The following is a 15,007-nucleotide window of genomic DNA, read 5'->3' as shown; positions in this document are numbered from 1 at the left end:
ATTTAAAAAGGGCCAAATGGAAAGTATAAAGTGGAACTGTAAAGATATGAAACCTGCACATGCGCCATATATCTAGTTAACTATATAGTTTCATGTATTATGAGAATGTATATATATGAGGAGCAACTAATAATATCAAAATGACTGACAAGGAACACACACAGAATATATACATCACACAAAAAAGTTAATTAAAACTAATCGTGCCCAATCTGATATGATAGCCACTAAGATTTTATTTTCTTCACTTGAGAATAAAATGAAGATTGAAATCTTGATAACTAGGGAACAGGAAAGGAGAAAAGGGAAATAATGTTACCCCAAATATCCATGAAGTAAAAGCATTCAATGATTCGTTGTAGTACACAGAGTTCCATCATGGTACAGACATACCTGGTGAGCTTTACAGAAGTTGTTTTGCAGTACAAATGCCAGCAAGGGTAGTGTGAAAGGATCCCAACTTCATCATTACTGAAAATTAGACCTCAAAATGACACAAGATCAGGGATTATAGTACATTACCAGATAGGACAGTAGGCCATTGGCTTTATTATCTTCATTATTATTAATAAAAAACATGCATGGTTCAGCTGCAATATTTAATTATCTTCCGCAAGGACCTGATTTAGAATTGCCATGTTTAAGTTAATTTAGCATCTGTTAAGAAATCAAATATTTAAACTAATTAAATTGTGAAGGGGTTCAATTACTTGATTACAATCCAACTTATTAACAAATTAAAATAGCTGTTGGCTTCACCTCTTTAATTAATTAAAGCTCCGAGCTGGTATAGTATCAATGTGAAAGTGAAAAACCCTTCAGAATAACCTGCTAATACTGTTAGTCGTTTATTGCTGCTGCAGCATCATCAAGATTCCCATATCAAAGGGCTTAATTCATTTGGGAGCAATAAGGGACCACCCCAAACAAAAAACCCCTGAAGCTTGTGAATCTTGATGATGCTCCATCTGCAATCAGCGACTGTTTTTCTTCAACTCAGTGATTATCATCATCATTAGTAGCATAGCACCCATGCAAAATAGAGGGAAAAGAGAAGGAAAAGGCAAAACCAAAGCAAAACAAGGAGGAAGTAGAAAAGAAATGGATAAAGGGTATATATAAGTGATAACCTAACCCTAGTCCTATACCTCTAAATCCAATCCAACGAAACATAACCACATAGGCAAAGAAAAGAAGAATGAAACTAGTAATATAAGAGGCTCAATTCCAATATCCATCAATATATGTAGGCGCGCCAACAAATAAAAAAAAGACTCACTTGGCAGTTTTTTAGCCATAGTAACACTAACAAATCAAAGCACTAAGTATCTTCAGTATATATATAACTTATGGACAGCAATTAGAAATGTTAGAAGGATATGCAGAAAGCAAAAATAAAAACTATGAGAAAAGGAAGTAAGACTAAATCAGAAGAAGTAGAGAAGACTGAAATGTATATTCTGAGAGAGAAGAAGGTTGGATGGGGTACATATATAGATAGATAGGGAGAGTGCTCCACAGGGGAATTAATAAGCAAAGTATGTGTGGCGTGGGGGCGCTTATAAGTAATAAATGAGGGAAGAAATTGGTTGGTGTTTAAGATCTGTTAGTGAAAGAGAGAGAGAGAGAGAACAGTTATCCATCATAATCCTAGGTACCAAATGAACCGCAAACTTAAAACCTCTCTGACGGGTCCTCCTTCCACAGAAGGAAACAGAATAATAGCTGAGATTTGGAAAACGAACCATACCCTTTAAGAGGAAAATTGGTAAGCTTTTAGGATGGAGAATGTATTGCGTTTTCGTCCTCAATAAAGCCTTTTCAAAGTTGGGGCAAGAATTGACAGCCCTTGACCCTCTCAGTCTCTCTGACCTTTCTTTACCCTTAATTATGTCAAGGGGTGTGTTTTGAGTTAGTTCCTACCCGTTAGGGTTTCAACTTTCACCTTCAACTTCCAAATTCTACATTGGTTTGAATTTGAATTCATTTCATATGTACCCCCACTTGCCATTTTCACTCCTTCCAAGTTCACACACCCTCATCATCCCATCACAAACTTAGCTAGCTCACCCTTCAACAAATGTTGTCCACTTTAATTAGATTCTTGTTTTGTCGAATTGTATATTCAATTGGTTGCCCTCTCTATGTGCCAGCTCCTTTATTACTATCCTTGTCCTCATGTCCTTATGTTTAATTAAAGGTAGATACTAACTATTATTTTTAGGACATTGATTAAGAAATTAGAAGGAAAAAAATATTTATTACAAACATCATAGGAGAGTGTTAAAAAAGTTATCAACAACATAATTTTATACATCCTAATAAAAATATTTGTTCTTTTAGTTAACATGAACTTTAATTAAATTAAACGGGGTGAATGGGGTCTCGCCTTGTTTTCTAATTGCAATCTAATTATTTGTTATAGGCTCTCAAATACACCATTTGTATTAATTCTTATGTTTATTTGCTAGGCAGTTTTTCAAGCGATCTGGGTACAGGATACCAGAATATACAAGTGGTGCATAACACGCAATCAAATACACTCACTGTTTTATTTTGATTTGAAAAATTACGCATGTTTATCTATAAATATAGATCACGAGTATTTTAGAGAGGGTGATATGCTAAGAAAAGGTGATATGTTAACTTGGGATAATGATTGATGAAAAAAATATATGAAACTAAAAATATACCATATACCCAATAAAATAACCTAGTAAGTCTAATTAGGTTCTTCCTTAAGTGCTCAACTCCTTACTCTATCTTTAAAACTGTTAGTGTTGTTCTAGACTACAAAAAAATATGTATAATTAAAAAGTTATTATGCCGTGACTCGATTATTTATATTGTGTTATGTTGTTTCTCAATATACATTATACACCGTTATGCACTTTTTTTTTATAGATTAATGGTATTTTTTAAGGGGAAGTTATCTTATTTGGTTAAAATAAAATTATTATGCATAATAAATTTCTTTCTAATTATTTAACACAGTTAGATATTTAAATTTAAAGCTATTGATTAGATTAAATAATCATGTGTTAGGTGATATAGGCTTTTTGTGGTATCATATACAATTCTATATTTTAATATGTATTTTTTTATTTGTAGGAGTGGAATGTATTTTTTATGATATAAATTATTGTTGTTAGTATTGGTTTAAATGAAAATTTTAAAGTTAATCTTATTCACACATATCTTACTTTAATTATAATTATCTTTAAACATTTTCCTTACTTTCTAAATTAATACATGTTCATAACTATAAAATATTATTACTATTATTATTATTATTATTATTATTATTATTGAAAATACAGGCGTGATAACACCTCTATATTTTTATTGCGCTATCATATTTATCATATTTTTAATGTGTTAAATTTGATACATTAATTTCATAATATCTACATTTCTATTGCGCTAAAGTATTATTTTTTTTAAAATTTTACCCGTCAACTGCTGGAGTGGAACTGCACGGGACTACCAAATGAGTAACTACACTCAGCTTTTGTCCCATTCTCTACATAGTAACCACATAATATCTCTTCTGTTCAAAACAAAAACTGCATTATCTCTCTCTTCCTTCTATTTTAGTTTTTTTCCCCATGCCTTGGTTGTTCTCTCTAAATACAAACACGGATATTTTTATTGCGCTAAATTTGATATATTATAATATTTTATAACATTTATATTAATTTTAATTTAATATTTTTTAAAATACAGGTATTGAATTTTTTTTTATTAAATTGAGAATAAAAAATAACAAAAAAAATACAGATATTATGTATTAAGTGAACAATAAATTAATAGATCATAGTTAATATACATGTCAATGAAATTATTACAATATATTAAACATATAACATCCATCATGTCTACAGGAAAATGAAATATGCAGCTAATTGGTTGGCTTATCATGCTTGTTCTCTCAAACACCTATGGCTTCAAGTGCACTGCAACTTGGCATGTCAACATACGTTCTTAGCATTGATCATCCAAACACCATCTACAATTTAACTTCACAAACCATTGGGCGGATTCTAAGTTTCATGCCAGCACCATCAGACCCTTGGAGCTAAATAAACCAAATTCGCTTATGTTCCTCAAAATTTGATAAGTAGTATAATTATTAAAAAGTGAGGAAGAAATGAAAAACACCTTGATACAACATGTATTGATAAAAGTACAATTTATATTTGTAATGTACAATTTGATTTTTAAAAAAGAAAGAATGAAAGGAGTAAAAGTAGAAAGAAATGAGGAATTTATATTTGTAAAAAGAACAAATCTAAAGAGATGATATTTTCTACATTAAAAAAAAGAAGAGAAAGAAAAGAAAAGCAAAGACAAATTATAACATATAAAATACACACTTATGTATAACATTAGACACTGAACTTATACATAAAAGTTAAGTAGAAGTTAACAACAAAGCCACACAATTTATAGAAGTCAAAGAACATATGAACCAAAGATGCCAATCGGCAAGTATGTAAAGAGCTTTGAAACATTAACACGTACAGTTTATAGAGAGAATTTTTCTTTTATAAATAGAAGAAGACAATGAAACATAAAACAAAAATAAGTAAGAAAGAAGATAGTAAACATGGGAAAATAAATAATGAAAAATTCAAGAACGGAATGAAGGAAAATATCCTATCCTGTAAGAAACACACTGACTGGTAAAAAATCAATACTTTAAAATGCCTAGACCCACAAATGCAATGGTCCTATCCTGTAGCACATAATTGTTGCTCTTCTCGATCCATTTGCAACATATAGCCATCCAAAGGCAAGGATTTGTTTGGATTTTTTTTTTTTTACAAATAATCTTTCTAATCACACAATAAAGAGAAAAAATAAAGGGAAATAATAACACAATAAAAAAAAAAGCATTACCTGATGTTGCTGCCTGCCGCACTAATTGTATGTAAGTAGAGCACAAAACAATAGGAGCAAACATCTGCCAACGAAAATCTCCTAGACCTGAAACCCACATAACAAAAGGTCCAAATTGTAGCGAAAATAGAGAATGGTACAACACTAAAATAATATGAAAAAATAATAATAATGGCTTCAAAAAAAGAAAACTTTAAGTAAGGTGAATTGAATGGGTGTCGTGAGATAAAGGAAAGTTTGAGGAGTAGTAGTTTGTGCGGTTAGGTTTGCAGAGATGATGTATTTGTGTTCCCGTGTAAGGTAAACGAGAGTGGGCAGTTAGAGTGGAAAGTTATGGGAAAATGAAGGTTAATAAATAAAAAAATTACTTAAAGTTATGCGAAAATGAAGGTTAATAAATAAATAAAAATTACTTATTGTATCAAATTCACTTTTTTTATACATTTTTTTCATGATATTCTTTAACTAAGAACATGCATTTATTTATGAAGATAATTATAAATAGACATATATGTCTTATAAAAAAAGAGACTAAGAAATGGTTACTAGAACTTGTATCTCACATATATATATCTATTGGTATTGATTACTTCTAATTATTTTTAACTAATTAAATATATATTATAAAAAAGAAATAATTGAGCATTTTATGTTGAATATTTAAAATATTTCTTTAATTACGTAATTACAGTGAGTTAGAAGATATTTGTGTCCTTTGATTCATGAAAAAATAAATATAAATTGATCATTCAATTCATATGATAATTTATAATAGTAGAATTTACCACATAATTATATATTTTTAATAAAAAATAGAATGATGTATTTTAACATATAAAAGGATGGGAATCATTTTCTGCATGAAGGATTTTGCCTGAACATGAGATATAATCATAGTGATTATTTTTAAGCATGTGATTTGATGAATTCATGAATTTCTGAAGGCGCAGTTCATCCATAAAAGGCCTGTGAATTGCCAATCATGGTTGTTTTATTCATATTAATTTTTTAAGTGTTATGGTACTCTTTTTCAATATTTTCTCTCCTAAGACCCAAGTTCCTTTCTCTTTCTTCATCTCCTGCCTTTGTTGCTGTATTCCTTTCATCACACTTTTTCATATATTTTATTATCATCTCTAGTGGTTAATTTTCACTTTATTACACTATGAATTTAGCTAAGGAAAAGGGATAAACAAATATAGGCTGATTAGACAAAGGATATATATATAATTACAAATCAGGATTAACCTACACAACTTAATTAATTTACTAAAAAAAATCATAAGCAAAAGGATCAAACCTTTGGAAGACAATATCTTTTTCTCAGGAAACTCTAGAATACTTAAGTTTTCTGAATTATATCATTTGCAGCTAGTCCACTCAAGGCATTATTATATTAGTGAATCTACAAAATGATTAGGAAGCATAAAATAGAGTATCGAGCGAGGTAGAAAGACCAGACTCAAAAATCGAGACAAAAGAACACAAACCAAAAGTCACTACTAGAAAATAAGGTTTTAACATCGGTTATTTAAGACTTTCAACATCGGTTATTAATTGATGTTGAAAGTACCGATGTGGAAAGTAGTATCATTAACATCGGTTTTTCAAAACCGATGTTAACTAATAAATACAACATCGGTTATTTAAATAAGCGATGTTATATGATACGAATTATGAAAAAAAAAAATTATAAATCTATAAATTAACATCGGTTTTTTAAAAAACTGATGTTGTAAGTGACATTTAACATCGGTTTTTTAAAAAACTGATGTTGTAAGTGACATTTAACATCGGTTTTTTAAAAAACTGATGTTGTAAGTAACATTTAACATCGGTTTTTTAAAAAACTGATGTTGTAAGTAACATTTAACATCGGTTTTTTAAAAAACTGATGTTGTAAGTGACATTTAACATCAGTTTTTTAAATAACCAATGTTAAATGTGACATGTGACATCGGTTTTTTAAAAAACTGATGTTGTAATGACATTTAACATCGGTTTTTTAAAAAACTGATGTTGTAAGTAACATTTAACATCGGTTTTTTAAAAAACTGATGTTGTAAGTAACATTTAACATCGGTTTTTTAAAAAACTGATGTTGTAAGTGACATTTAACATCAGTTTTTTAAATAACCAATGTTAAATGTGACATGTGACATCGGTTTTTTAAAAACTGATGTTGTAAGTAACATTTCACATCAGTTTTTTAAAAATCTGATGTTGTAAGTGATATTTAACATCGGTTATTTAAATAGGCGATGTTATATGATATGAATTATGAAGAAAAAAAAGTTATAAATCTATAAATCAACATCGATTTTTAAAAAACTGATGTTGTTAGTGACATGTAACATCGGTTTTTTAAAAAACTGATGTTGTAAGTAACATTTAACATCGGTTTTTTAAAAAACTGATGTTGTTTTAGAAATTTATTTTTAACATGATGTCTGTTTTTTCAATAAATCCCAAAAATAACCTGCAAATTTTAAAATCAGACCACACAACATATAATTTTCATTCTGTTTTGAAACAGTTTTTACCAGAAAATTCAATAAGAAATTTACAAATTACTATGAATTTAAAACATATTTAATGTTGAGACATGAATTGTAAATTAAGTAAGTAAATATAAACTACAATTACAAGATTGTCTAAACATCCTAAGTTTCATTTTTCACTTTCAAATAGTACTTTGCCCACTGGTTGCGAAGTGCCTTCAATCTTTCTGGTTCCAATGGTCTAGGATCAGTGAAATACTGCATGATATAATAAAACATAAGTTAATAATATATTAGCAATCATAATAATATGAAATTTGGTGAATTAAAAATTACCATTTCCCAATTATTCTGGAAATTTCCTAAGATTATAGTTGACATCCAATGCATGACGTAATACCCACACTCAGTGCTTCCTTTTTGTCTATTACACTAAATACATTATGAAATTTAGATATGCAACGTTCAGTACAAATTAGTCTACACAATACTAAAATATAAGTGAAAACATATTGTTTAAATAACTTACTTTAACAACAATCCACCTAGCAGGAGTCTTGGATTTACTTTGTTGAGTATCGTCAAGTCCTTTCAAAGCACTATTGAATACAAACATAGATTCTTATTGTACATTTAAAATTTTGATTTACCTGACTAATGCTAATGCAAATATATTAAAAAACAACACTGACCTATTAATTATGCCTTTGAGGTAGTTGTCTGGCTTATTATGCAACGAACAAAACCAAATGACAACATTTTCCTTAGGCAAAATGACGACCATTTGCCAATGTGCACTGCAGTGGAGACCAATATATGTTATTATACTATTATACATTATTTAAATTCATTTGTTGAGTTTAAGTTACCCATTCAAGTAGGCTCCTAGGTACACATCTCGTTTTGAATTTTGCATCCAGTTCTTAATGTAATTTTCTGATTCAAATTGTGATTGGCCAGATCTCTGGATAGACTGTGGCTCGAGGAATCCATACACATCGATATTCCCAGCTCGCATACTTGTCTCAGTCATATGCCTATTATTGTTAACACAAAGTAAATTATGCATGAAGGTAAAACAATAAATTAGGTAACTAACAATAATCTAAATTGACTTACAGAATCCACAACTGTATAACAGATATGCTGAGACATTGACCACCATGTGCAATTTCAGACAGATCTTCATGCTTTATGTACAAGGGAAAGTTTTCATTAAATAGGCCAAACAAGGTAGCATCCCACATAACCTGCAATGGCTTCAAAAAAAGCTGTGGAATGGTCAATGTCATTAGATATAGCGGATCATCGACCTCATCATCCGGCCTATCTGCAGGTTTCGCGGGTCTCACAGCTCCCTGTTTATCCAACATAATTAATTGACATAATTTAATCACAGTAAACATTTTAATTGGAAAAATAAGCATTTAATGACACTAAAATACCTGTTCTGATAAACGCTTGACTAGATGTGTCGGCCAAGCAAGGAATGTGTTAAGAGCCTGTCCCACGACCTTAACCTCTTTAGTGGGTACAGGAATGGGAGCATCTACATCTCTAATCTCCTCAACACTAACCTTAACTTGATCATGCAGCAAAGGAATGTTGTGAATTGTTGTAGATCCCTCATAAACTCTTCCCAGGGCAACCAGGCGAGAAGGATATTCTTCAATATACAACCCACATTTGTATGAGTCACCGGTGTCTAGATCGTTCCCTGAGGGATCAACACAACTCTCCTTTGTGCTGACACGAGCAGCTGAAGGACCAACATCAGGTTCAGGAGGCAGTGCGAGTCCCTGTGATTGCATTTGGCTGAAGGATAACATTAGCCGTCGAGTGACTTTTTCTGTGATTGAATCCTCTAGTTGGTCCTTGATTTGTTGCGTCAACTGTTGCAGGTATTCGGGAGCAATGGAGGAGGTCCTTGAAGCTGATCCAAAGTATTGTTTGATGGTTATACCGGCTCCTACAGCACGCACACGACCAGGGTGTTCTGGTCGCCCAATGGCAGCAGTCAGTATATCATGACGTCCATGGGTAACAAAGGAACCCTGTGAGGCCTGCTCCTCAAGCGCATCCTGTGAATAACACATTTATTCTATACTTAATCACACAATAAAAAAAATAATTACAATTATGAATTGAAAGTGACTTACAATCTTGTCAGCAATTTCCTTTGCTGCTTCAGATGTCATGTCACCAGTTTTCTTGGTGCGGGCTAGCTTCCACTTCACGTGTCGTTTGATGGGAGATGGAGGATCAATGACGGTGTCAGTGCTTCCGGATTGAGTTGCTTCCTCTAGTTTTTTCTTTCTCTTCTCATCCATCAACTTTTTTTCTAAATATTCATAACCCCCACGAGACATCACGTGAGGGGCAGTGTTTTGTTTTTGGACAGCTTGTGCTTTTTTTCGAACATTCTGTAAAAATGAAACATTAATGAAACTCATGATTACAATGTATTATAATAAGTTCATTTAAAGTTAAAAAAATGAAAATCCCAAATTAGTTACCTCCCATGAAGGGTCTCTACGGCTCTGGCAAAATTGGGTCCATTTCTCCTTGCTAATGCCGTACATTTTGCATACAGTGTCATCAACACTATCCTTGTCAGCTGCAAGTGCCCATTTCGACGTCAAATCAGACTTAAACTGTCTCCACCGCTCCCCCACAGTCTGAAGTATTTTCTTTTTTGTCCTTAAATCAGATGCTTCAGGAATATCAAATTCAGCCTAACAAAGAGTAAATTAGGTTTTATTAATACTAAATTCAAATATTTGGCTAACAAACAATATGGAACATGAAATAATACATGATACCTGAATATCCTCCCATATCAAATCCTTCTGAGTAATAGGGACATGCTTCCAATTTTCGTATGTGACATCCACCTTATCACGAGCAACGATCCCTAAATATGTTCTAAATTTCTTGCTGTGGGGACCGTCTGCTTTGCCAGTAACAGGATCCACATGGACAAGGGGTCTCTCTGCCCCAACTGGTCTAGTCGCCAATAATCTTAGGCGTGAGGCCTTTCTAGTCCGCTTCAATGGTGGTGATGACGAATGCGATGTTACACCAGTAGAAGGAGGAGGAGGCGGAGGAGAGTTTGACTGTGTAGCCATTTGGCTGTGAAAAAAAAAACATTAATTCAATATGTTATAAAAAATAAATGCGTATGAATGTAATTAAATGAATTGAAATTAAGTACAAAATAAAAAAAAATTACATTAGACGATGTTAATTAATTCTCCTTCATCGTGATCATTACGATTAGCATGAACATCGTCAGTTTCTTCTCCGATGACATTAGGTGACAATTGTGTGGCAACAGATGCTCTCGTATGTCATCCAGTATTTGTCGTCTTCCATTCAAACAATTGATGCAAGGACAATAATATTTTCCATCTTCATCCGGTTGACCTCTTTGTGAAGCAAATTGTAAGAATTGCTCGACGCCTTCCTCATATTCTGGGCTGATGCGACTTTCATTCATCCAACTTCGATCCATCTAAGTAATAACTCGGTCATACTCTCAAAGTTATTCGATGCATGAAAATCTCACTTTTTTATTATAGGTGTGGCCCTATCCCATTTGGGAAGACCGTCTTTTATGGTAGCTTCATACATCAGGGTTAATTCTATTTTGTTAAATTTGACAAAATTTTGGCAGCATTTCGCATTGGTCTCCAAGTACACAACATGAAATCGGTGAAATTAATTTTCCGATAATCAAGTATGCACCCAGAGAACAACTAGAAATGCATTACCGAAATTTCATCAAATTAAACAAAATAATTTTAACCTTAACACATGAATCTACCATAAAAATATCAGTCTCCCCAAACTGTCCAAACGGACAATTCAAGATTAAATACAATGATTAATGCAAACTATCCGCAAGAATCATTGCATCCAATCTCAAACGGGAATCTAAGGTTCACTCATCATGAACACAATTTATATAGCATATATCAATTGTCATTAATGGCAGTGAACACGTAATAAAAATATTCATTGGTAACAAACATTTGTACCTGTGATGATGAGCAGCACGATCCAAAATGAAAGCAAGAATCAAATAAATAACTGAATGAACACCTACATAAGACAATTTTGTGTATGATAAAAAAAAAGAGTAAGATTAAGTATAACAAGCGCTCAGAAGATATGAAAACAATTTATTCTAAATTATATCAAAAAAAATGTCTTACTTCTTTCTCTTTTCGGATATATATATATATATATATATATACACACACGCACACACACAACTTCTATTACCTCTCAGAAGATCACAGAACTGAAGTAACAACAATCCATAATGAAAAATACAATGGACTAAAATCGCACAATCCATAATGAAAAATACAATGGACTAAAATATTGGAGAAATCTCTTTATTGATACACTACGAGTAGATACAAATGAATTCAACATCCCATCTAATTCATCAAAATCTCAAGGCTTTAAGTTTTCAGGAGTCTCCCACTTATATTAATGAAGACTTCTTACTTATATTTGCTAAGCTTTTGCTTTTCCTATTTTAGGAGCAAAGTTATTAGTTAGATAGCATTTTTCACTATGAATACCTATGTTACCATTTTCGTTTTTCTTATTACAAGCAAGGTGAAACGAAGATCAAAATCAAACCATATTGAAAGAAACAAAGAGAAATGAAACACTTTAATTAAGTGGGGGCACAAGAGGCTTAGCTAAGAAAGAAAGATTGAGATGGGGATGTTAGTACGTAGTGGGCACGTGTAGGCCCTTAACCATGTGAGGTGCTACAATCATCTTATCATGTTGGTCGCATTTAGGTGAGTCTGGCCGTGTCATGTACCTCTACTTAGTGTTGTTGCTATACATATTTCCTTTCTAGAGTGAGACCATTGTATTGCTATATTTCCTTTCTAGAGTGAGACCATTGTATTGCTACATTACCCTCCGTACTTACTCTTGCTTTGGGAATAATGTATAACTGTTCATAAGCTTTGATTTAGAAATCTATTTGTCGAAAAGGTGCTTTGGGAAGCTATCAAAAGTTGAATTCCTGGTATAGTAAACTTCAAATTTTCGTTTGAATAAGTAATTCAGTTTTGCTTCAAATGAAACTTTTCAACTGTTATAAATAACTTAAATGAAACCTGTTGGAATAAGGCAAGCAAGTCATGGCTTCTGATATAGTGGAGCATATGCAGATTTTGTCCCCCTTCTTATCTTTATCTCGCTAAAATTTAAAAATTCTATTAATTATACCTTGTACTAGTATTCATTCAAAACTTTTCATAGCATATTTCCTAACCACTAGCCAAATTCATTTTGAAAATGTAAAATAATCAAAACATTGAGCAAAACAATATGTAATACGGTGCATTTCTTACTCTGAAGTTCACTATATGAGGTTCAATAAGAAATTTCACAAACCCATGAAAATTTAATTGAAATTACTATTAGAAAAACAACAACAGAGATAGCAAGGGAATTTTGTTCCACACATCACCAGATTTGAGTAGCACACTGTATTAGAAATCAAAATCAGAGAAAAGCAAAACAACAATTGCATTGTTAGAATGAGAATGAGCAATACCGATGCGAGAGAATGAGAATGAGTCACAAAATCGCCTAATCAAACTGAAAGCTAGGGCTTCTGCAAAACTCCGATGCGAGAGACAACCTGTGGATTTAAGAGAAAATGAGTTTAGAAACCTAGGGCGATTCAAATCGAGTTTAGAACAGGTTCAAATTTGTGAGAAACCTATGAACAAGTTTGAATCTGTGAGAATGAGAAAGATAGAGAGCGAATGAGAGAACGAGAGCCAAGTGTGCAACAATGTTGAAGGAGAACGAAGTGTGCAACAACGTTGAATGGTTTCTTAATGAGAGAGAATGAGAAGAGGTGAAAAAGAGACTGAGGTATGTGCTCACTCAGCTCTCTGTGACGGAAGTAGAGTTGAAGACTGCAAAATGAAAATTTACTAGATGGCTCGTGGAATAAAGTAATTGGTATTTTTTTAAAATGCATTCATATAATAAGTCATGATAGAAATATTAATTAAAAAAAGACTTTAAATAATAATTAGACTTGCATTAAACTTGAGCACTAGATTATAATTTGCAGAATGATAATTCCCTTTTAATTCTCCGGCACGGACACGTGAAGTATGATTAGTTTGGTCGGTGGCGCAGTCATGGATGAGAGAGACACTATTCCCTTTTAATATTTTAATTATTTTTTAAAAACCTCTTTATATAAGATATTTTAAAATTAAAAAATAAAATGTATATTAATATTTTTATTGATAAATCATTTTAATTTGTTATATATTTAAAAAATAATTATAAATTTGATAGTAAAAATTAAAATTAGTTATGTCTATATTTTATGAATATCATATCTCAAACTAATTCTTGTTTTCAGAAGAAGAAAAAAGAATCATTTTTTTTCAAAATTTAATTGCCCAGTGTTATTGTATATTTAATTTTGAGAAAGAATTTTTTTTTGTCAAAAGGCAATGAGTAATAACTAAATCAACCTAATACAAATAGGATTATATGTAAACTAACTGTGTTTGATTGTTGCGATTCAGGGGGAGTGTATGCAGACAAAAGTTAAGCTATACCTTTGGTGAAGAAGATTTCTTGAAACTAATAAGTTTTAAATATGTTTTTTTAATAAATTAACAAATTTTATTTTCATTTTTCAATAAAAAAATTTACATTGAATCTTTAATAATAATAATATATATATATATATATATATATATATATATTATCCTTATTATTTTATTTTAATCATTTAATATATTTATTTCTTTTTTTTAAAATATATAAATCATTTGTTATTAGTTTCTCTTTTTTTATTATTATATCATTATTTAGATGCTTTTGTTAGGCCCACAGAGTTCACAGGCTGAAGCTAAAGCTCTGGAGAGTAGTTTGGCTCAACCAAATAATGATACGTAAATTTTTTTTATATTTTAAAGATTTTTTATTTTTCTTTTATCATATTATATCTTATATTTTATTCACTACTCCCTTTGTTAACAAGTTTCTCATGAATTGACCTTACAGTTCTCCCTCCGTCCCCGTGTCCCAAGGGAATAGTGTCTCTCTCATCCATGACTGCGCCACCGACCAAACTAATCATTTTCCCTTTATTAATTTAATTTGCTCGTGTTGACTGTTGAGTTTCAAAAGCAATTTGTTGATTGTCAATATATCAGTCCCCCATTGGAAATTGAAATTCAATTTGAAGTTAGATACTGGTACGAATCTTCTTTTTCTTTTTGTAATATAAGTCAATTATTTGCACTTTTAACTATAACTTGTTTAATTGACTTTTGCATTCTCAAATTAATTTATCAGTGAATGGACAATTGATATTTGGGCCCAGTTCAGTTTTGAACCGTTTAGCCCAACTAGAATTTTTTAACAGGCCTATTTCTCTTCGCCAATATAAATCAAAAAGAATAATAAAAACAGCTAGTTTTCTTTTTAAAAGAGAAACGCTATATTTGTTAATTAGTTCGATTTTCATGGTTTAGTAATTTACTTTTTTTAAAGCAATTCATGAGCAAACCAACATTAATCAATCACAT

The 15,007-nt window shown here is 31.4% G+C and overlaps 1 protein-coding gene and 1 non-coding gene across 2 annotated transcripts; both read right to left on the bottom strand.

Moving 5' to 3' along the window:
- Nucleotides 1–838: 838 nt before the first annotated feature.
- Nucleotides 839–988, bottom strand: MIR172D (microRNA MIR172d). Its single transcript, NR_048657.1, has one exon. It is a non-coding gene; the product is annotated as a microRNA MIR172d (primary transcript).
- Nucleotides 989–8,049: 7,061 nt separating this feature from the next.
- LOC102661059 (uncharacterized) lies at nt 8,050–13,386 on the bottom strand. The gene is made up of 10 exons (XM_041009375.1): nt 13,165–13,386; nt 12,997–13,083; nt 11,444–11,507; nt 10,226–10,535; nt 9,920–10,138; nt 9,563–9,826; nt 8,849–9,484; nt 8,523–8,761; nt 8,378–8,440; nt 8,050–8,053 (listed from the first exon to the last, which is right to left on the bottom strand). The coding sequence occupies exons 4-10, from the start codon at nt 10,529–10,531 to the stop codon at nt 8,050–8,052; spliced, it is 1,731 nt and encodes a 576-aa protein (XP_040865309.1). The 5' UTR covers nt 10,532–10,535; nt 11,444–11,507; nt 12,997–13,083; nt 13,165–13,386.
- Between the last annotated feature and the right edge of the window lie 1,621 nt (nt 13,387–15,007).

The sequence above is a fragment of the Glycine max genome, chromosome 14 (assembly GCF_000004515.6).
Source record: "Glycine max cultivar Williams 82 chromosome 14, Glycine_max_v4.0, whole genome shotgun sequence".
NCBI classification, from domain to species: domain Eukaryota; kingdom Viridiplantae; phylum Streptophyta; class Magnoliopsida; order Fabales; family Fabaceae; genus Glycine; species Glycine max.
The sequence above is the reverse complement of the archived record's forward strand: the minus strand, read 5'-3'. Positions and strand labels throughout refer to the sequence as shown.